Source organism: Lepisosteus platostomus, chromosome 15 (genome assembly GCF_059453375.1).
Source record: "Lepisosteus platostomus isolate fLepPlt1 chromosome 15, fLepPlt1.hap1, whole genome shotgun sequence".
In the NCBI taxonomy this organism is placed as follows: Eukaryota; Metazoa; Chordata; class Actinopteri; order Semionotiformes; family Lepisosteidae; genus Lepisosteus; species Lepisosteus platostomus.
The window spans coordinates 13,768,047-13,792,328 of record NC_142625.1 but is presented as its reverse complement, the minus strand read 5'-3'; the positions used below and the strand labels follow the sequence as shown (position 1 = coordinate 13,792,328).

The 24,282-nt window shown below is 50.2% G+C and overlaps 1 protein-coding gene across 4 annotated transcripts in view; it reads right to left on the bottom strand.

Moving 5' to 3' along the window:
* LOC148648018 (disks large-associated protein 4-like) overlaps positions 1-24,282 on the bottom strand; it is a 252,800-nt gene that overhangs the window by 8,009 nt on the left and 220,509 nt on the right. For all 4 annotated transcript variants that reach the window (XM_088608349.1, XM_088608348.1, XM_088608352.1 and 1 more), the window contains 4 exons: positions 5,658-6,046; positions 5,095-5,183; positions 2,586-3,034; positions 154-245 (listed from right to left, as the gene is read on the bottom strand). In XM_088608349.1, the coding sequence (XP_088464475.1) occupies positions 154-245; positions 2,586-3,034; positions 5,095-5,183; positions 5,658-6,046 (1,019 nt within the window). The remainder of the gene's footprint in view (positions 1-153; positions 246-2,585; positions 3,035-5,094; positions 5,184-5,657; positions 6,047-24,282) is intronic.

Genomic DNA, 24,282 nt, shown 5'->3' with positions numbered 1-24,282 from the left:
TATTATTATTATAACATCAGGGCCCTGTGCCTGCTGCACTGGGCCCTGCAGAGAGCCACTCCACTCTGACGGCCCTTGGGGAAACACCGTTGTTAAAGCACATTTAAAGAGAAAGGCTCGTCACCGGACAGCACAGGAACGGGGGTTACTCACCAGGTTCTGCTCGCAGAGCCCCTGGAACTGCTGGAACTTCTGGGACATGAGGAGCTGGGCGCTGCCCACCGCACTGCGGATCTTCCCCAGCACTGCAAAGGAGCAGACGCAGCTGTGAGCAGGAGGACCCCCGGCACCGCCAACACCTCGCCCCAGGCCGGGAACTGTCGGCCGTCTGGCCGCCCAGCAACCCGCACACAAAACAATCCAGCAGCCACGGCACCCTGCAGCTCACACCTGGCAGCCCCATTGAAGCTCAGCAGTGTGAGCCTGGTCAGTTCCTGGAGGGGAGACCTCCTGGGAAAAACTAAGGGTGCTACTGGAAGAAGTGTTAGTGGGGCCAGCAGGGGGCGCTCCCCCTGCAGTCTGTGTGGGTTCTAATGCGTCAGTATAGTGAAGGGGACACTACACCTCCCCACTGATGAGTGTTGATGTCTGGGTGTTTGTAAATGGTTTCAACACTCATTTGTAAAACTTTCCCTTTGAACTATGCAAACCATATCAGCTGTAGCAGTCTGTCATCACAAATCGCAGATATTGAGTGCACTTAAGATGCAGGTCACGTCAGACATGTACTACTGCCCCCTTCTGGCCAACATGTGCCCCAACAGCCCTCTGACAGTTGGAAGTACAGAATTCCTGTGGAGGCAGCTCACTTGTGGATGCTGGGTCTCTGCAGCTCAGCACACAACTGCCTCCTGTGAATAAGGCCTGTGGCCCAAAGGGCAAAGTCTAGCGTTATTACACATGGGATTAGATTACAGAGAAAACCCAGGCAGACACGAAGGGAGAAATTCTCTCCACAAGGTGAGAACCTACTGCTCTGTTTTCATATTTTTCACATACTTCATTTCATACCCTTTAAACCTGTCATCTGTTTAAGAGGGAACAGGCATTTCAACAAGAATAGCAAAAAAAACAGCGGAGGTGGCCTGTCACAGTTTCTCTATGAGGGACAACAGAAAACCCCTTGTGTTTCTAGTAGAGTGCAATAACTGCTTTCGCTTTGACCTGCAGTAAAAAGCTTTGTGCACTCACATATACTTTAAACTATTCACGTCACAGTCTGGACTTAACTGGAACATACTGAAATTCTTCTGTTGGAGATAACAAAGGCCCTGTTGACTCGCAGGAGAAACGGCTTTGTGGATTATGTGCGATTGTTAAAATTCCTGAGGCTCGAGACACAGCAATGACATGTTTACACAAAGGCTAACATTTCGGGATCGCCTTTCGGGGCATGAGAGAGCACCTCGATCTATGGTGGCCCCCCCTCTTGTGGGTAAAAGACACCAGACAAAATCCACAAGCCGATCAGACGTTACCAGTTTCACCTGCTGCCACGCCTGAAGAGTAACAGGGGGGAATCCCCAGACACAGAGAAACAGGCACAGCTTTAACGTGCGTAATCTTTCCTAGAACTAAGAAAAAACACTGTTCTGTTAAGAGGAAGAATGAGCTAAAGAAACTGTAAATCTAACAGCGGCTCTCTGCAACAGTCCTCTATTGACCGACAGTGACTGCGGCCCTTTGGTGGCAGGTAAAGAATCAGTCCCATTGAGTGCTCCAGCGCAGTTTTACCGTGGAAATGGGACTCACTGACTCAGTGGTGCTGTGACTGCTGCTGTCACAGCTGATCCACTGACACTAATCCCCACTTCAATTACGCCAAGATTAGAGCAGTGTAATTCTGTGCTTTATGCCCCTACTGCTCCATTTGCTGCAGGTATTAGGGGCTCAATCTGATTCCTGTAGCGGAAGAGAGAGCTCAAGTCTGTGGCTGTGGAGTCGATCGCACATCACGCTGACAGAGGCCAGCTGTCACTATAACTGTCAGAGGCTGAGGCCAGATTCGGCACCAAATACTGGATTCGCTATCGTGAAGTCTACACTAGCGCTGCACTTACAAAAACCATGGCCTTTTGTCTCAGTGCAGTTTGGACGTTCATTTGAATTTCCCATGAATCTTGACTGAATGATTTGCATACGGTGTACATGACTTCAGGCATGGGGGAGAGAGAGTGACCAGCAGTCGATGAAGCATGAGAGAACCTCTCTCCCCCACACCTGAAGATAGCTCCACAGCTGAAGTACTTCTTTTCCTTGCACTATGGAATAAGCCTTGACCTGCTCCGTTGAATTTTGACGCCCGTTCCCGGGAAAGCTGAGGGACTATTGGGAGGATAGCTAGCCATAAGCCGCAAACAAACTGAAAAGAGAAAGACGTGCTGAGTGGTCTGTACTCAGCTGGATCCTTTCAAATGTTCTCGTACGCTTACGGGCCACATGAAAACTTAGCGTCACACTGTAGTAAAAGGAGTAAAGTACAGTGAACACCTGGAAAACCGCCGGGAGGTGAGGCACAGCAAGGCAAACCCCTGACAAAACAGAAAGCTGGGCAAAATGAACATGGCCGCCCAGGACTGCCCTACCTTCCTCAGACAGCTGGTTGTCTTTGGTCTCCTGCTCCATCTGCCGACACCAGCCCTCCATGCGACCGGTCTCGGCCTGCAGGAGCTTCAGGAACCAGTAGCCGTCGCGGAGGCAGGCGGGCCCCCCGGGCGGGGCTGCGCCGCTGGGCGCGCCGCTGTTGACGGCGTTCTCGAGCCAGGGCTCGGGCGGGGGCAGGGAGGAGGGGTCCAGGGCGGGGTCCAGGCTCTCCGAGAAGGAGGAGCTGCTGCTGCGCGTGGCCGTGCGGTTGGACAGCTGGCGCGTGGCCCCGCCCTCTCCGCCGGCCTGGGGGCGGGGCTGCGGCGCCGCCGGGTCGGCCGACGGCTGGCTGGCGCCGCCCGGCCCGGTCTTGTCAGAGGGCTTGGAGTTGGCCGGGTCCTGCGCGTCGGCGTCCGCCGGTCTGGAGGCCATGCTGCCGGAGCGTCCCAGCCTGAGCGGAGGGGGAGAGCATCCACGTCAGCCAGAGGGCTACAGGGGTCCGCCGCCCCGGACCCTGTTACTCCCCAGTGTCCCTGCCACTGCAGTCGGTCCATCCACCACTCCATCAACCTGGCTTAACCAATAAACCCTACACCCACACAGGCCTCATTAATAAATCAGTACAAGCTAACACACTATCATCCCCCTGCAGCCCCACTGGAGCTCAGCAGGTGTGAGCCTGGTCAGTACCTGGATGGGAGACCTCCTGGAGGAAAGCTAAGGCTGCTGCTGGAAGAGGTGTTAGTGGGGCCAGCAGGGGGCGCTCACCCTGCGGTCTGCGTGGGTCCTCATGCCCCAGGATATTGAGGTCGTGACTCTCTGTGGTCATTAAAAATCGCAGGGCGTTTCTCTCAACGGTAGGGGTGTTACCCCGGCTGTCCTGGCCAAATTGCCCCCTGGCCTTTACCAATCATGGCCTCCTAATAATCCCATCTCCAAACTGGCTTCATCACTCTGCTCTCCTCCCCACAGAGCTGGTGTGTGGTGAGTGGAGTGTCAAGAAAAGTGCTATATAAGTGTAAGCAGTTATAATTATACATAATAAATCAGAAAACATCCCAAGACGCAGGCATGCCAATAGCCGTGTGCTTGTGTTAAGTGATTACGTATTCTTCTAGGCCACAGTGATCAGAGCTTGTGTTGCTGGTGCTACAGCTCAGGCCAGACAACCAGCCGGCACGTCACCGATACCAACCAGACTAAGACGGGCGATGAGAGGGACACAGATAAAACAGCATATGGCCGTTTACTTCTTAACGACAAAACAAACAAAAACACACAGCATGCTTGCAGGGCCAGAGGAGAGCCCTCCCAAAGGGCACATGTAAATCTGCTATGTAAATACTGCAGCCCTACTGAAGCAGAAGATACTAATACGATTCTCTGTACGTAACACTACCGAGGGCTTCATTTCGCAGCAATCCATGCAGATAAAAATAAAAAAAGCACTGAATCGATGGGAGGGCAGTGCTGGCTAAGCACATTCCCAGAAGCTGGTGTGGAGGGAGAGAGAGAGAGGGGACGATGGATTGACTGATTGATTGGATGGGACTGCTGGGCATCGTTGGCAGGAGTCTGTGCCCACGCCAGTACCCGGCTACAGCATTTCAGCAGCAAAAACCTCTGAAATATGTCATCACGTGTAAAGATATGACCCAAAGAGATAGGCCTTCACCAGCACGTAATTCTGAGGTCGTAAGACACGGGACGTGGCACAGACTGCACCAGCGACAAGCAGACTGAAGCTCCAGTTCACTGCCTTGGGCTCAATCTGGCAAATTCCCCAAAAGGCCGAACGAGCAACGGATATACCTGGACAGAAAGAGTCTCACTCCTGACTCACCCACAACAAGACCTGGTCATACCCAGTCTGTCAGACAGATTTATTGCTGAAGCACTCATGTTGTCAAATGCTGCTTCTAAGAAAACATATTCAAACCTCAAACCTCAAACAAAACCACCCGTCAGCCCTGAAACTGATTTAAATATTCCTACCACACAGCCTGATAACTAATCTCGTCTTGACATTTTTTTTTTAAAGAACTTCACTATCTAAGAACTTGAACTCCCATGAAAACCCTGTTTTAACCAGTCCTGTATTTTAGGGCAGAGACTGGCCTTTGAACACCTAACTCAGAATAGAGAGAGAGAGAGAGCTGTAATCTCCACGATTCCTTCTGGGAAGAAAGGAAATTCCACTGTAAAATCTACCCTTATTCGCCTGGAGATCATTCTTTTTGCTTTCAGATTCCCTGTTCTGAAAGAATTTTCAAGATTAAAGATTGATTTAACCAAACAGGCTATTCAAGCCAAAAGGCTTCTCTCCTCTGTAACTGCTCTGATGTTCTTCAATATCCCAGTTTTCAGGATGCTCACTACTGTACAATGAACAAAGTCTGTGCAGTATATCACTGGAAATGGAGCTGCTGGCCTCATTAACTTTAGCACAAAGGCTCCAGTCATGAATCCACAGACGCTGCGAGCAGCACAGCGAACACAGTGGACACTCACTCCCAGCCGTCTTCCACCTGCACTCCGATCGACTGGAATCTGGTCAGGACTGGGACCTCCTCCTTCTGCACGGGCTGAATGCAGTCCACCTGCCCAGAGACCCAAAAAGGAGAATCCGTCAACACTGGGTCCGGACGAGGGCTCTTCTTCCCAAGAAACCCGCAAATCCCACCCTGCTGCCTGCAAGGGGCTTTGTGCTAATCAACGGTGTGAGGATTAACCAAACAGCAGCTGACTGGCTCGGGACAAAACCCCCCCACTGTGATCGTTATCCCCCCCTGCAGCAACTTCATATTAAATCCACTGGCAGATACGAAGTTAAAAACACATGCCATTTTTGTCATATCACAAAGGAGTGCAATTTCAAAGATAAATAAGCAATCGCTGCCAGTTAATCGCAGTTCACATTGTAAATTTTCACTGTTAACTGCATGTTTCCAGCGACAGAACAGGTAATTGGAAGTCCCCTGGGCATGTCAGTACCATGCTTGACCAGCAGGGGGCGACGGTGCTCAGTTACGACCTGGGACAAGGTCAGGACCCCAGGCTGCCAGCCCCACTACCTGGATGCCGATGGACGAGAGCTTCCTCTTGGGGATGGGCTCAGGGCGGGCCTCCTCGGCGGTCAGGGTGCCCCTGTTGCTCTTCAGGGTGTCATGCTGGGGCTCCGCGGGGGGGGTGCTGGAGGGCGGGGGATCTCGGGGGGCGGCGACGGGCGGCAGGGCCGGGCTGCCCTTGGCCAGGCTGTTGGCCCGCGTGCTGTCGAGGCTGTCCGAGGAGTTGCTGAGCCCCGACTGGCTGTTGGCTTCGCTCTTGCGGTCCTGGCCGTCCAGGTAGATGTCCTGGGCCGACTCAGTGCTGCTCTGCACCGTCACCGAGATGAAGGGCTTGGAGGTGGTGCGGGGGGGCACTGGGGGGGGCGTCTTCTTACAGGTGGTTATGCATGTAGAAGCTGGAGGAGGGGGGAAGAGAGACAGGAGGGGAGGTCAGTTAGGGAATGGGCACTTCCAGTGCGATCGCTGGTCACCTACTCCCACACACTACCAGCACCAGCATCGACCTGCTTCTTCCAGAGTGTGCGTTGCACTGGAACTCATTACCACTGCGTCAGCGACACTGATCTTGGTTAGCAATGGGGCTTTAGGAACCTCGCATTTAGAGTCCACAAATTTCAACATTGCATCACAAACGGATCACACCGCTTGCTGGCTGAACAACCAGAGCCTGGCTGAGTTCAGATCTTCACTGTCTTGCCTGGGGGTGGTGGCAGAAAACCTTACTGCACCAGTGAACCATTCCTTCCAGCTCTTCAAAGTCTCCCGGTCTCCGTTTGAAACTGACCGGATAAAAATGAAAGCCGGGCAAAGCTTTAGAGAGAATGAAGTGGAAAGGAGGGGCCAGTACACGAGATGAAGTCGTGAGACGCGTGGGGGTGTGGTGGCAGCCGAGACCTCTCTGGGACACTACAAAAGCAGTGCCAATTTCCCCCCACCACCACCACCAACTCGACTGTACAAATGAACAACCAACCCAAAAACACCTGCCGAAAACTGGCACTGGGCCGCAATGTCAGTAACTATGACTTTCTCTTAAATCTCAAAAACTTAAGAAAGAAACAGATGCCCTATCAAACAGGAATGAGGCTAGTGTGCTTTAAGCATGCAGTATGTGCGACCTTAAGGCAAGGCAGCAATTTGCACAATAAACGCCTAACCTGATTACATCGGGGTGCGGACGCGTGCCCCGAGACAGGAAACGCAGACAATTAGCCACTGTCTTTCATTTCCTCCTGCTTGCCTCATTAAGACAGTCTGCAAATTGCTGGCAGATAGGGCTTCCGACTGCCTGCGATCCAAGAGAACAGCAGGAGCAGGCAGCTGGAGAAATACAGGGAATCTCTGCCAGATCTGCCGTTTGAAACCTGCAATTAAAACGACTCTCAACTCGAGGCCTAACAGCACAAAGCCATTATTCGCAAAGAATCTATACAAGACCAGACTGCATCACCTTGAAACGGAGCAGAAAACAGTTCAACAGGACATCACCTTGTGGTACCATGGAAAAACAATACATCAGAGTTAGGAACAGGTAAAGGTTTAATCCATGCTGAAAAGAGACAATGTTTCGGTTGTGGGGCCTTCATCAGTTGTGTGAAAGAAAGAGAAGAGAGACATTTCAGTTGTAGAGCCTTCTTCGCTTGAAACGCAACCAAAATGTCACGTCTCTTCTCTTTTCAGCCTGGAACTGACCTTTTCCTGTTCCTTTGCAGCCTATGCGTGCTGACGCAGCTCCCTGCTTGAACTATATCAGATTTAGGACTTTAATTGGAAACAAGCAAGAGATCTTCAACCCTTGCTGCTCCTTCAGCTCCACTGTCATCTCGGGAGTGTCATGCATCCTGCACATATCCTTTAACGTGCGCACACTACTGAGCTACGGCAGTTCCCGAACCCGGAGGACGGACCCCCGCTCGCACCCCCGTGGCTGAGTGGAGCTGAGTGCCGGAGCCAGGGGTCCCAGCTGTTGAAGAGAAAAGTGTGCGGCTCCTCTCATTTCCCAGACCAATGATGTTAACAAGGGACAAGTAAAGGTTTATTCCACACTGAAAAGAGAAGAAAAGAAAGATTTCGGCTGTGGAGCCTTCTGCAGCTGAATAAGGCTCCACAGCCGAAATGTTGTGTCTCTTTTCAGCAAGGAATAAACCTTTACTTGTTCCTTTGCAGCCTACGCAGCTCCCTTCTTGAGCTTCTACAATGAAGTTCACGGTTTCAGGAAGGGAATACTGTCACAGCAGGTGACACTGACCTCTTCAAGACAAGCCGAGGGAAGGCCTGACAGAATGAAGTGGAAAGGAAGGGCCGATATGAGAGATATATAGGGGTGTGGTGGCAGCTAACATTTCTCAGGGACCCTTTAAGCACGCTCCTGAGGGGGGTCTCGGCCAGGGGCAGGGAGCTCCAGGCTTGTCATCACTAGAGGGTCCTACCGGCCCATTTCACCAAAGCCTCGTGGCAGCCTGATTCTGCATTTCCAGCAGAAACCAAAACGTTGTAAAAAAAAAAACAACAAATTTAGGATGAAAGCAATCAGCAAGGCCCCATCCCGCTAAATCCAGAACAGAATAGCACACCGAGGATTGGGATAAAACACTGACCCAGAAACAGAGGAAGGAAAACCACCATTCTAACCACAGATGCCATCACATAAGGTTTATATTAATTTGTGTTTTATCGTAAGATAATTTTTCATATTTTTTCCCCCCAAACCCTGCTGGCAAGACAATGTTTCTTTGTAATTTGTAAGGAATATAATTCCATTGTCACAGGGAAATGTTAAGATGGAGAAGTTCTAATGTAATTAAGATGTGGCCTGTTGTGTTATTAATAGAACAGTCAATTGATTCCATAAGATGGTTGAAAAAACTGCCAAAGCATTATGTAATAAATGTAGCGCTGCCTTCAGCAGAATTAAAGGGGACCTGCAATGCTATTTTTACATTTGGGGGTTAAAAAGAATCGGCATTGATGAGTGCATTTCAAGCCACAGTGATCGTAAAATGTACACAGTAATGTGTAAAACCTCTTCCTGTTTACATTGCCAAATAGACTAACCTTCCAGGTGTGCACAGTGCCGTATTCTGCGGTTCTGAACGAGGCAACAAAACGTCCTGTAATGTGAAGCTCTCCCATTACCTTGTCAACAAGAAGGCTTGTGAATACATCCCTTTTAATCCAATAGAAATATTGCTCTCGACTTTGTGTGGGTTTGCCGACAAATACTTCTTACTTGTTAACTCTGCATGCAGATCACATTGGAACATTTCTGCATTGAAATCTCTGCTGCACGACCTGCCCTTATTTGCTTGCACATCACGTTACAGTAGTCATCACAGTGACTAGTGAGCAGGAAGGGCTGCTTCACATCACCGTTCTCACCAACTCTCACTCTAGCCCGTGGCAAGACCAGCAGACCAGAGACAACCGTGGCAAAGTGCTTCCTTAGGAATTAAATGCATTTTTTTTTTGCAATACTGCCAATTAATGAATGGTCTTACCGAGACTGAAAAACCATTCTGAGAAACTGGGACGGCAGTTCCCTTTTCCCAGACCCGCAGACACGCCGAGTTCCCTCCCTGGTGCGTTTATCTGCCCATCTCTACCTGCAGCCCACAGCCAGAGTTCAAACAAAGCCTCTCCTGTTGGAGAGCTCAGCTGACCTAGTGGGCAGGGAGAGAAACTTGGCAGTTCCCTCATCGAGCCATTGAAAAACACACTTGGCAACCTGAACCAGGGCCCTGTTTAGAACAGCGCTGAGGGATAAAGATGCATCACGCACAGCGCGGAGATTCGCGGTAGAGCTGTGCACAATACATCGCGACACATGCAAGAAACAAGTAGCTATAATGGTCTTAATCAATAAAAACGCAAGCATACAGCCTTAACTAACATTATCCATAACCTTCCAATTACTGCCATCAATTTACCTTCTTTGTCCTTTTCTAAATGAGCTCTTTTTTTGGTGCTGTTAATTCAATTCCCTTTGTGTGTGCATTTGGCAGTAAGAGCGCTGCTGGTATTCTCAAGATTCTGGAAATGTAATGGATGGGAGCCTTTTACCTCCCACATGGAAACTTCGTCAGTAGATGGTCACTGAGCTCTGAAAATATGTTCAGCCATGTGGTGTGTTTATACGCAAATACCCGAGAAGAATGCTAGTCTAAACAAGGGCAGAGCTGTGGCCCGGCTGATCGGAGCTGAAAAAATAATGAGTCGGTTTGTACAGGAGGAAAGTCCCAGGTGTATCAGTCAAATTAATAATTAACACATCGTTTATATGTACAGCAGCTACGTCCCTGCAGACCGAGAGGATATCCTTGTAAGCAAGCAGCCAGACCAGACAAACTCAGTGTCGGGCACTTTGTGCGCCTCACAACCACGAGAACTTCCCCCTCTGCCTTCGTTTTTAGGTTAAATTCTTGAATCCACACCCACATCCGTCTGCACTGCTCTGTAGAAGAAGAGTCTGAAAACGCCGGTTCCTAAGATCTCATTTGTCCTTTGTTTCTGTGCCTCTGAAAGACTCATTATACTACCCGTTTTATCACAACAGGAAAAATACTGAACGCAATGTCTGGTTCCCTGTTCTGACCAACAGGATATCCCAACACATGCCTCCAGGACATATTAGGACTGGGAAGGAGACCAGATGCTATCTGCTCTTGAGATAACCGTATGCATTACGGTTAATTTACCCGGCAGACTCCTTTATTTCCCCAAAAGTGGCTTTGGTTTGTGCCAGCTTATGCAGCTGGTTATTTTACAGGCACATTCTGAAAGAAGCACCTTGCTCAGGGGAGCAACAACACCTCCCAACCTGGGATTCGAACCCACAACCTTCCAGTTACAAGTCCAGAGCCCTGAGCACTGTGCCGCACTGCTGGTTTCTGGGCTCGGTCTTGGCTACAACCAACACGCGCAAACAGATGAAGGACAAACCACAGGAAAGATATTTCGGAATGCTGCATGCTTGGTACCAGAACTGTACAGCAGCTGATTTAAAGCATAAAGCTGCTTTCCTGAACACAAGCTCTTATGTTCTCCTAGTCCACACAACTGCTGGTGTTCTGTTCTCACTACTGTTGGTGTGAGGACCCCCAGAGCTTTTTTTCCCTAAACCGGAATTATGATTCTTATGGCGATATTAGCAGCAAGCAGAAAACAAAGGTGGAATCTCGGCAAGCTATGTTTCTCTGGGCCAGGAGGACAGCTGGCTGGGTGGGATAAGCAGCTATCCCAGCAGGATGAGTGGACACTGGAATGCGAGGCCCGGAGATCGGCGCGCTTCATTTCTTAGTGCTGCACCAGGCATGGGGGATGTCCAGGCTTCGCACACTAAAAATGAAGGCGGCGAGCGTACTTGCTCAAACATGAGCCAGTCCATGTGAAATAAATGCCCTTTTGCCCTAAAATCAGAGAAAGCAGATCGAAAACGCTCTCATCCGAGATGAGTGCATGTGTTGGTGCTGGATCATGGGGTTCAGGGGACTATACTCTCTCGGCGAGAAAGGGGGAGCCTGTCCTCGGGGCGAAACCAGGCCGACTCCACACTGTAGGGTGACAGCTGCCCTCTCCTCGGCCCCGACAATATCCCGGCTATACCCCCAACACCGCGGCGCACGCTTGGGTCTTCGTTGGCATTGAGTATCTTAAAGCGCACCCTGTAAGAGCAGACCACCCCCCTCCACAGGTGCGGGCGCTGCCAGTTTCAAGTCACACCCCGCGATTCAACCCGTCGCCACGGCAACAACCCCTCACAGAAAGAACCGCTGCTGTGGAGAAGCACTGGGCAGCCGGAAACGGGACGGTCCCGTTTCCCCCCTGGGCTCGGGAACGGGCCTCCGCCGGGCAGGCAGACAGACGGGCTGGCGGGGATGTGAATCCCCGGAGGAGGAGGGGGCTTTAGAGGTCGCAATCGCAAAAACACAACCGGAAAGCCATTCCACTCAGTGGAAACGCGCCACAACCAAGCACTAAAATCCGAAACCCCTGGTTCTCCTGTACAGCGACGCAACCTTCATCCGCTGGTCCGGCGCTCCGAGCCGGAGCCTTGCAGCTCCCTGCGTTTCCTCGGCGCTCTCGCACACAACTGCGACCGAGCAGCCACAAGAACGCCGCCTCACACATTTCACACATAGCGCACTAATCCTCCTCCCTGGGAACGCTGCCAGCCGAGGACAAAGGGAAACATTATTCACTCGTAACGAGCCGAATTCCTGAGATGCCTGGAACAGACACAAGAGGTATCCTAATTAATGATGCGTGCTGAGCCCCTGGTGCAGCTCCAGGCCTGCTCGGCTGACCCCGTCTCCAGGGCTGGAGCCCCGCTGCGGGAACACGGCACACTCCCGCCACCCCCCCCCCCGCAGCACAGTCGCCTTCGTGGCCCGACCCTGAAGGACTCCCTCGCTCCCCACACCGGCCTGTCCCTGAAGTGAGCTTTAAAGAATGTGAAGGCAGCTCTTCCAGACTGCTGCTCTCTTCAGCTACACACTCAGTGCGAATCGGGGGTAAGGAGAGTCAACTCGCAACTTACACAGGGGTTAAGGATACCGAGTAACACATAATGCCAAATTCCGGGCCCCGACTAAGAGAGAGATCACTTTCTTGGCCATATACAATTTCTTGCATTAGGAATTCGTCTTACCCCAACTTGTTCTCCATGAGACACACAGACAGGGAGAGAGAAGCTTGGGGTCAGAGTGCAGGGTCAGCCATTTATAACCCCTGGAGCAGCTGGGGTGAAGGGCCTTGCTCAGGGGCCCAATAGAGTAGGATTCCTCTGCGGACCGCAGGATACGAACCGGCAACCTTCCAGCCACAGGCGCAGATCCTGAGCCACAGAGCCACCGCCTAGCTCTGCTGGTAGAGCATGAGACTCATCCTCTCAGGGGTAGTGGGATCGTGTCCAACGTCAGGCACCAGGTCCTCCATGTTGGAGGTTGGGCACAAGGCTAACCACCCTGTCCCGTAAAAAACTCATGTTTACGGAAACAGCAACAGGATGTTGCTGCCCCTACAAGCTGGAGGGCATAACAGGCAAACATCCCTCCATTATGCCAAATTCATATGTCATATTTTAACCTATAAACCTTATAAAAAAAACCTTACTACAGCTGTAATTGTCAAGATATTAAAATAAGTATCAAAACAGTAAATAAGAGGACTGTATATGCTCACTAACTAAGTGTTGTAGGCATGCTTGATGAATTTTTCTGATTTTTTATTTTATGTTCCAGAGCCGACTGCGTAAGCTTGGAGCCGACTGCATTCCTAGTCGCAACTGCAGAACAGACTCCCCCACCCAAGCATGTGTCCCTACTTCCAGTTTAACTTTCACAATTCGTTTAGCAGGAAAGCTTTTACAGCAAACTCGAGCGGCAGCAGGGAGAGAGACCCGTTTGGCAGCTCAGATAACAGACAGGTCTCGCTGAAGTCAGACTTATCCTCCTCTTCCTAGCGGCGCTGATCTTTTCAGGTGCTGCTATACCCTATATCAGTTTCTTTTACTCACAGTACTTAGCTCCCAATCCAATGCATATTGAATTAACATATATATTGCTTTGCAGTCAGTCAATCTTAAACGTTTCATATTCCAGTGAAGTAGGACTTTCCAGAGGCACCATCCTAGCCGGCACGTCGACTCTGGAGTTGACAACAATGTGCTGGCGACGGAACCGCAGGCCTGGAATTCCTGCCAACGCCCTCGTGTTCGATGGCCGTGAAGGGCGAGCGATAACATGGCTGCAGACGGCACGCCTGCCGCCGAAGCGCAGGGCTCTGGCAGAAGCACCCCGGCTTTGGCCTTCACAGTTCCTCAGAGGCCAGGAACTCCAGCCGTAAGGAGACACCCCCCCACCCACCAAGATCGCCGAACCTTGGCCCGCAACTCTCCAGCTCCTGCTACCGTCCACCACACACACCCCGACCCTCAACCCTGGCCGATCTCTGCCAGCTCCCCGCCGCGGTGTGGTGCGACCCCTCCTCTGGGGAAAGAGGAGGGGTCGCCCCACACCCCGCAACCCAGGACTACAGGGCAGGCAGGCCGCGGCTGTCAGCTGTGCGCCCACGCAGGTCTGCAGGGGAGAAGAACTGCTAACTAGCGAATCCCAAAACACAGAGCGCTGGACAGTAAATCGAGCCTTTGAAAGCTCCAGCACCAAAGCCCAACTGGACACTCCACTCAAAGCGCTTTACAGGTAATGGGGACTCTCCTCCACCACCACCAATGTGCAGCATCAACCTGGATGATGCGACGGCAGCCATAGTGCACCAGTACACTCCCCACACACCAGCTATCAGTGGGGAGGAGAGCAGAGTAATGAAGCCAATTATTAAGATTATTAGGAGGCCATGATTGGTAAGGGCCAATGGGAAATTTGGCCAGGACGCCCCTACTCTTTTCGAGAAACGCCCTGGGATTTTTAATGACCACAGAGAGTCAGGACCTCGGTTTTATGTTTCATCCGAAGGACGTCGCCCGTTTACAGTACAGTGTCCCTGTTATTATACTGGGGCATTAGGACACACATGGACTGCAGGGAGAGAGCCCCCTGCTGGCCCCATTAACACCTCTTCCAGCAGCAACCTTAGTTTTTCCCAGGAGGTCTCCCATCCAGGTACTGACCAGGCTCACACCTGCTGAGCTTCAGTGGGCTGCCAGTTGTGAGTTGCAGGGTGATATGGCTGCTGGCCAGCGAGAGCCGATCACACAGCGATCAAGCATCAACAGGGGCCCTTCAGCCCCAGCTCTGCAGACACAAACACCTGAGATCAGGGTTTGCATTAGGAACAGGTTTCAAAGGTGCCTGACCGACTCGGAGTCTACTGCACAGGGACGCGGGTCTCGCACGTGCAGTACATGGCTCTACACGACAACCGGCACGACTGTTTCACTGCCCTGGCGGGACAACAGACACGCGCGGAATAGATCCTTCAGGTGAACTGCACGCACAAGTTCAACCGAGAAGGAAAAACAAAATCGTCACGCTTGACTCTGGAGCTCTACAGAATTCCCATCGCAGGCTACCACACCCTTTGCCATCCAAAACATCTGTAAAGGCTGGTTTGTCAATCCAAAGTTGGCATTAATGGCCACACAAGCACACAACAGTCCGGACTTGTGCTTCATGACTGTCAGTGGGCTTCAGGGCACTGTCCTGCCAACCAACCAGCACCTATACTCAGTATTGTAAATGGAAATGAAAGCACTTTGGAAGAAGTAACAGACATTTATAGGGAACATGTACAGAACTGCATTACAGCGGCAGACCTGCTAAAATTGGCAACGTGCTTGATAGATCAGTTCTAAGGTTCAATTACAAACCGATTGATTGATTTTCTAATTGATTCCTTTTCAGGTTATTCCAATAATCCCATTATGGCAACCTTAATCACATTTCAATAGCAGGTTTACATATTACAATTTGTAGTCATTATTGGCCAACATCAAACCTTTTACATGACAGTTTGATATTTTCTGCTTCCGGCAAAATTCTCCCCACTTTTGGGTTACCACAGGAATTCCCCATCTAGGTCTCCGAGACTCCAGTGAGCAGATGAGCTCTCAGATACTGTAGTAACTTCAGGTCAGCAGCAGCACTCGTTATTCAGAGTATAAAGTTTCAAAGGTCTGCAGAAGGGTTCAACATGGCGGCTCAAGGTTTCTCCTGGATTTAAATCAGTTCATTGAGAGCTCGGCTACAATAAGAGCAAGTGAACAGAAGGGCCCAGGATTAGAAAGAGCTCTGTACTGAACAGAAGGCCAATCTGCTACTCTGTGAATCACAGTCCCCCATCCCTCCATCGTCCTTCACCAGACCCACAGGGTGTGCACAGCCAGCTCCTGGAGATTACACAACAGACGGGAGGAGAGCAGGCACAGGCACAGGCACAAGAAAATAGTTCACCACCCTGTCAGCTGGGTTCAGCCGTTATTTCGGGACAGTAGCGAGTCTTCCAGTAAGCCCTGGTCTTTGGGGTCAGAGTTCACTCATCTCCCTCACCGGTAGAGTCTCGCCGACACCGTGTGCTGTTTCAGGGACACCATAGGTGGGGTTAGAGAAACCTGCCGCTACAGACTACATCTCTCCGGCTGCATCAGCCCCTTCCTGTCCAGGGTCTACTGACAAACGTCCGCTCTAACTCGGCAGAGGCGATGTCCGAGTTCTCACACGGCGACAATCCGACAGCGGCGAGGCTGGTTGCGCAACCCGAAGGCAGCAAGCGGAGGCTCCCGTTTGTCTCCGACTACCCGGCTCCGCCGCCACAAGCTCGGTGCAACACAAAGCAACTACAGCGCCGCTGACAGACTGACGAGCGCTACTCGACAACACAGCGCGCTGAAACACCGCGTCGGAACGCAAAACCTCTCTAATCAGCGGCACAGCTGCCGTCTCTCGCACTCCGACACTGGGCATGACTCATAGGTGTCACCGCTGACTAATAAGTACGCTTCTTTCTTTTTTTTTTTTAAATGAATCCGGGCCATGAGCTCCGTGGAGACAGACAACACTCGGGTTCACCCACTGACAACAAAGCCCATGGTGATTCTCTTAATGCTAAATCAATTATTAGTCACGGCACAAAGTGTTCCCATTTGGTTGCTGGTGCCCATGTTCACATCAATTAATGCCAAAATGTTTAGACAAATTGAGGAAAGGATTAAAACAAGCAAATCCCTTATGGTCTCGAAGCTCTGACTGGCGAGGGAAAAGCACACCTGAGGAGTTTTGTTTTGAATAATGCAGGAGAGATCTCCTCCAACATCATGGTCCCGCTTTGACTTTTAGCATAGGACTCTTCGAAAGACAAGTTGTCTCTGTTATATTACTACCTGCTAGTTTTGCAGTTGTGATATTGAGCAGTTAAAATAACCAGATACTTTTACAGTATTCCGAGTAGGAGGCAGAAAATAACAGCAGAAGGAAGTCCACACATTTTGCTTTGCTTTCTCAAGCTAGTTTATATTTGTTCCCTGGCAACAGCACCGTTTCCATCTCAAACCTCCACTTAGTGGGTTACAGATACACAGAAACAAAGAGTCTAGCACCAAACCCACAGTTAACGTCTGCTGTGTCACTGCTTAATTGTGCTGTATTTTTCAGATAACCTCCACAACAAACGGAAAGGGTATACTTCCTCATCACACAGGTGTGCTTAGTAAACCTGAGGTAGTGCAGCTCCCACTCAAAAAATGTGAAAGACCGAATTGCAAAATAACCAGAAACGATTCTTCCATTTGTGAAAACTCAAATGCCCTTGTCTAGGATTGGAACCTTGAAAACATCCTATATTCGTGGAGTCTCAAAACAAAGCAGTGTCGCTTTTAAATGGCCAAATACGTCACCATCATTTACCCTTTTTCTCCCTTCATTAGTCAAGGCCACTCTGTTACATCTGCTAATGTGGAATCGTAGAATGGACTGAACTGTGCACTAAACTGAAGACAAAGAAACTGTTTTCGTGACACCTTCAGTACAATCTCAAAAACCAGTGTGCGACCTCGCACGAAAACCAAGAGAATTGACCCCCGACGGGAAGACAACGAGTATGATGGAGGTTGAGGGTAGTAAACAGGTCACTTTTCTTGGACCCACAATGCACCAGTTAGTTCAGGTCTGGACTCCCAGATTATTTCTCTACTACAGGAAAGAAACCCTAAAGATCCAGCAGCCTGTAATCTGGGCTGGACAGACAAGGGGATCATCCGTGCAGGAAGTCGGCCTCTGTGTTGGGACCAGCAACTCGGACACTCCCTGTTCAGCATCGCTCACCGAGAAAGCCCCACTGGACGACCCCAGGGTGGAAAAAAAAGGAACTTCCATGTTATTCACCCTGGGTTTTCCTATTAACCTCGATCTCTTCCCTGGTACTCCTTCCCAAACGAATATATATCCACCGCACTCTGCAGCGCAACTATTCAAATTTCTGGACGTTTTGTCGAGTCACTCAGTCACTGCTTTCATCAAACGTACGGCACGCAGGTGAATTAGGGATTAACTAGCACTGTGGTCGAGTTCCTGGCGCGACAGCTCACAGAGGACACCAGGAAATTCAGACACTCGCTCTGGGCGGTGTGCTGTCTGGCACAGCTGTAACTCTCCCGGTAACGAGCCCTTTAACTAAACCACTGGCATGCCCGCCCGTCGCCACCCACGGGACCGCCGGCAAAGTCCGAGACTCTGAAGGGTCTGCTGAGACTGGCTTTTTTTTTTTTGGATCACGGCAGAGCTCACACTGGGAGAGAACAGGGACCAGAGACAAGATGCAGCACAGGACTGGGAAGATGTGCCAGGAGAGCTATGGCACTAACATGAATAATCCAGACTGGGTGGTGTGCCAATGGGCCCAAGAGGGGTGGGGGAGTGAGACAGGACTCGGCCGCCCGGGGAAGACACTCCTATCCAGAGTCTGTGCTCCGTTAAGCTTGCTCCTCTGCAGCGCAGATATTGGACACACTATAGTGGCTGCAGTGCCCGTCCCCCAATGTAAACCACCACACAAATAGTTTCACCTACAGAAAAAAATAAATAAAAATAAAACAGCTGTTGTACTTTGACACCGAACAAGTATGAATTCTCAAGCCTGAAACAAACTGTACCAGACGAAACGCGGTCTCGGCTAAATTCCTCCCACTCCCACGAGGAAAGATTGTCGGGGTTCAGTGCGTCAGGCAGGAGAAACCATGTGACAAGAGAAGCAACAGCTCAGGAGGGGTGCTCTAGCAGACTGTAAAGAGTCATTAAACTCGTTATACGAGCTCTTGGGGGTAAAGCAGCCCAGGGGGACAAAATCCTTCTCGGAGCATGGTGCTGATGCCGCAAGTCAGGAGACGAAAAAACATTTTATTAACAGGTCCAAGTCCCACATCTCAGAAAAGCCACTGCAATCCCTTGATCCCACTTAGCCGACTTGTAATCTTTTCAGGAGACATATTAAGGATTTGGTTTCATACTGCCCTGCTGGTTTCTGGTATATAGAGGGGCTCCAGGCTGTGGAGACTCACGAAACTTCTCCCTTTCCCTTCAGAGCCCGTAGAGTACATCTCCAACTTTGTGCTACAAAAAAACCGAGCTCAGCCACACTGTGAAAGAAAACGCTCCTGACGGCCATGTTGCACACACAACCTGCATGCAGCCTACTCTCCTGTCCTCCTGAAGTCGGGCTGGTGTTAAATATGGCTCTAGGAAAAGAAGCCTAAAAACACCTAGCAGACAGACACACTGCAGCTGCTACAATGACACCCAAGGGTCCATCAAGGACTTTACGAACACGCTCTTATCCAAAGCAGAAAACAGTTTAACAAGGCCAAGACTGCAGGGACACTGAATTGCCCGGTGTTTATACACTTACATCAACAAAATGCTTATGAATTAATGTCTTTATCAGGAAGTTTCCATAGTACAAAATCGGTTTCTGTTCAGGGACCTTTGTGTCTGCCCTGAGCCTGGAGGCTGCACTGTGGGAGGACACTCTGGAGGGGAGAGCCCTCGGTCCCTCCAGACGGCAGTCAGAGAGCCCTCCCCACAGCTGTTTCACAAACCACATCCTCTGGAGGAGACCGACGGGGGCTCTTTCTTCTCTGAACCCAGCCCTCGGCGTGTCGGCTCTGAGCTCTGGCTGGGCGAGTCAGCATCTGTCTGTGGGTGCATCCCTTTCCCAACTTCAGTGGGAGCCCTAGTGCTGGAGTCAGTGGCTCAGTGACTCGGCCACAGGAGGGACCTTCTCCGGTCTCGTTTGGAAGGGAAAGCAACTGGGCAGAGAGGAGAAAGACCTTGGGTAGGAACCTCTCGCTGTGCCAGTAGAACAAACCAGCCCACAAACAAGACGCAAACCAGCCCGTTTCCAGTAATTTGACAGCAGAACAGACTGGAACTACTAATCTTCCAAGCCTTACGAGAAGGTAGCCTCACAGCGGAGGGGAAAGCTGACTGCTCAGCTGGGCTGCCTTCCACATCGCTGGGAAGACTTAACCATCCCTTGTCTGGTAATTCTACAAGCCTCCGAACCTCCAGGGCAAGATTAGGAAAATAAAACTGAGCACGGACTGGAGGAATTTAAGAGGCCAAGATCCACTGAACAGAAGGAAGAGAGAGAACTAACAAAGAACACCCACAGGTTTTGATCAGTTTGGGACATGCCGGCACTCTTAACACGAGTAAAACACCTTCCTTAAAACAAAAAGGTGAATTATCTGTATTGCGCCGAGGCAACTCATCCTCACAGTAAGTGACAGCAAAGCACAGTAACGTGCTCACCTGCCAGACAGCAGCGACACATCAACAGGCGGAGAGGCTGAAACGCTTTGTGTCGTTATTTAGAAACGGAGCTTCCACTTGAATAAGAACCGGGCCGGATGAATGCCGCTTATAGAAAGTCTACACACCCTTTCCAAAGCACACTTTGTGGCCTAACACCTGAAATCGAGACGCATTGAATCAACACAACCTCCAAGTGAAAATAGAAATGCTCAAGCATTCTGGAAAGGGATTACACATGAAAACCTGGAAAATGGGCTGGATAATAATAATAATAATAATAATAATAATAATAATAATAATAATAATAATAATTGCTTACACTTATATAGCGCTTTTCTGGACACTCCACTCAAAGCGCTTTACAGGTAAGGGGGACTCCCATCCACCACCAATGTGCAGCCCCACCTGGATGATGTGACGGCAGTACTCTCACCACCACCAGCTATCAGTGGGGAGGAGAGCAGAGTAATGAAGCCAATTCATAGATGGGGATTATTAGGAGGCCATGATTGGTAAGGGCCAATGGGAAATTTGGCCAGGACGCCAGGGTTACACCCCTACTCTTTTTGAGAAACGCCTTGGGATTTTTAATGACCACAGAGAGTCAGGACCTCGGTTTTTACGTCTCATCCAAAAGACGGCGCCTGTTTACAGTATAGTGTCCCCGTCACTATACTGGGGCATTAGGACCCACATGGACTGCAGGGTGAGTGCCCCCTGCTGGCCTGCTGGATAAGTGTGCTCCCCACGTCAAGCAGAAGGAGAGTGCACAGCGGCCTCATGGGAGAGATACTGATCCTAGCAGGGCTCCTTCCAGCAAAGGCATATTCACACAGCTGGACAGACTGGAGCTAACAGGCTCAAGCGCTTTGTGCACACTTGAACCCATGACCCGCCAGCTAGGAGCCCAGTGCCCTGACCACTACTCTACTCTACCCGTCATGTGCCTCAGAGTGCAGTCCTGGTTCTGTGGTGGAACTCCAGTCCTCTCCAGCACTCCTGCAGGCGAATGAAGGGGAAGGGCTGATTATCAGTAAAAGCAGCTGACACACAGGAAGCAGAAGACTTGTAACTGGAGTGACTCCTTCACACACCCAGCTGTGTCATTCGGAAGGGTCTGCTTGTTGCTTGCAAGGTTCGATTTAAAAGTTCTCCAAAAAAAAAAACACTGAGCAAGCAATGCATATTACATCAATAAAGTCAAGCAGTACCTAGAATATGCAAACCAACAATCCCCACCCTTTTATGCTTGGCAAAGAGCTATACAGGAAGACTGCGGTTGTCTGTATCAAAAACTAGGCTTACTAAAGTAACACTTTACCCAAAAAGTTGTGGGAGTGGGGAACCCGCTTCTCCAACAGGTTGTAAAAGCCTGATACTCTGGCTCCAGGCAATGCCAGCTGGATGAGATCCTCCATTTAGATAGCAACTAACTGGAAAGGCGGACAGTTCCTGAAAAACCTTGTTTGTAACCCTTAAGTTCAAGGTCTGCTGACTGGAACCCGACTCGACTACGGCAGAACAGGTTCTCACCACTACAAGGGCGAACAGCACGCAGTGGGAGTGCAGGTCTGCTGTAGAATGAAGCCTGTAACACAGAGGCAGCATTTGAAAGGCTAATCTGTCTCTTGGCGTGAACGCTTCCTCTCGTACAACTGGCACATGGGCTGGGCGTGTGCTCCCTTCCCAGACACACCCACTGCCAAGCTCACCAGGCCTCCCTGCCAGAGAACAACACAGGCCTCAACATCCCCTCCAGAGCACGTTTCACAGCTCCCTCTCCACTTAATGAGCAAAAGAGAAGGCGGTTTCCCAAGCAGACAGAGGATTTTCACATCTAGTAGAGCGAGGCGGGAAGTTAGACGCTAGAGCATTGCACAAGTGGCCATAACGAACTCCCCACGAAACAGCAAGACCCCCTCCCCACCCATCGCCACAGCCACCTCTCAGTTCAAGTCCTGTCCTGCCGTTGGCTCAGTCCACAACCTCAGTTTCACTTCACTAGCGAGGCCCATCCAGAGGCCCTCAGACTAGAGACACCCCTCACTCCCCATCTGAGACCAGGGATGCCCAATAGACTTGCACAGCGACTGTGTTAACAGAGAGAACTGTACCTAGATGCGTGTGCTCAAGCACCAAGACCTGCCCCTTGCTGCTTGTTGAAAAGCAGCCAAATGATTCATATTCGGCACGTAGCCCGGAGCCACAAGATCAGCTCAGTTCCTGCTCCTCCCATACCTCAGACCCAGGAGACTCGGAAACTCCGCAAACGCTGCGAGTCAGCTGTGCGGGTGCGACCAGCTCAGGCAAGTACTGGCTTCTGCCTCGCAGGAAGAGCCTGCAGTCTAGTCAGCACCGTCTAGAAGCAAGATCCAGCTGTATAGAGGGCGATGCTGGCCCCAAGGAGAGTCATGAACCTCTGAAAGCATCCACTCTTAAAGCACCACAGCTCCATTCAGGCAGACGGACTGTTCAGTCAATTCTGAACTGACAACATTAACATGCTGCCTAGCTAACCTCATCTAATGTCCCGGAGGAAAGGAGCTGATCAAAAACCTGTGTCACGGGTCTGTGCAGACGGATGACGCAGACTTGACAGACTGTGCTTCTGTCAGATCAGGACTGCACCCTCTAAGTGGACAGAATATAGGGCATCTAGGGGCTGAGGTAGTGTGTGACCCAGCAGAAAAGTCACATGGGCTTAGAATACCGCTCACTTCTGGCACTGTAGACAGCAGCAAGACCCCAGCACTGAGTCAAGATGCCCACTGGCCTACAGTACAGTGGAACTCACTGTAAGAACCAGCATCCCCTCACCAGATCACAGCTGAGCCCCCACTCTCACCAGAGAGTTAAGAAAACACTGAAAGGATAGGAAGTTGCCCGAGTATTGATCAAATGTTGATGTATTGAGTGTCTGTTTTATGTTGAAGAGCCAGGGTAGCTGTCAGGCTGAACTTACAGAGGTCCAATAGCATAGAAAATAAACTGTGATGCTTAACCCAGAAACATATACAGGTGTGAAAAGAAATCTACCAGATGGCTTGTGACCAAAGCAGATCTTGGAATTCCTACATGGCTGTAAAGCGATTTAGGGTTCTTAAGTGCCTGAACTGTGTTACAACATGATACTATCACTTTCATTGAATTGCAGAACACAAGTTTACATCATACCACCACAGGTCTCTACACTGAAGAGAGATCTGGGGTAAGGCATGTAGTGGAGACCTTGATTAGGGCAATAGGGATCAACACAGACAGTGCTACAGAGCAGACCGAGACCCAAACGTCATCCAACTGCAACGCAAGTTTCTTCTCAAATTTTTAGCGAAAGAAAGGTTTTCTGCTCCGGAGCCTGAGAGCACCAGGCTGATAACGCACTCCGCTCCTTTGTGATTGACCTGTTATGAGGCCAGTCCTCATTTTAAAGTTGGAGGTGAGGAGGTTTGCAAGAGTGCGGGGCTGTGAAAGAAACAGCTAGCTTTGCCAAATATTATGGCAAAGTACAGGGCAAGAGAAAATTGAATGATCTGTGAAAACCATATTCCTTTGTAAGCAAGCACTATAATTTAAATATACACATTTAAACACGTTTGGCGCTCATATACAGTATGTTAATGCATGCGTGTAATATTGTAAGGTGTAGGACCTGTAAAGCTAAAACTATGTTTTAGAACAGCTAATTATTAAAGATTCTGCAATTAAAAATGTACGAAATAGAAGAAACAGCATGTAACACATTCTTAAAAAACAGTGTATTGGTGTTGTCAATGTTGAAACTGAACTGAAAAATGATGAATTCCTTATGTTTACATAACTCAAATTTCTGAAGGATCCCAAAGCACTTTACATAGAGGACACCTGCTTCACCCGTCACTGAATTCCAGTCCCACCTGGGGGTCGCACAGCTGCCCCACTGCGCTGCTGATCGGGGGCGGGGGGGGGAGAGTCAGAAACTGCATCACCAGCTGAAGTAAAGAGAAACTAGCGTCTCATCTGAAGGCTAAATTGAGAGCATCCCACGCATAGTGTCCTATGGTCACTAGATTTGGGCATTGCTTTGGGAACCAGAGGGAAGAGCACCACCTAAAATCAGCACTGTTCTGGATTCACCTCCCCGTGTTGACCAGGCCCAGCCTTGCTTAGCTCTGGAGATACGACAGACTAAACATGGTAATGCTGCTGTCAAAAAGCCTATTGGAAATGATATTGGTTGGTTCTTACAATTTATAGGTGATATCGGGATATAAGACAGACAGTACACACAGCTAGGAAGGGAGGCAAACCCATCAGGCCTTGTATCCCGGAAATTATATTTTTCTCCTAATGGCATTGCTTGTGTTTTTCTCTGCTCCATATCTGATGGTTAC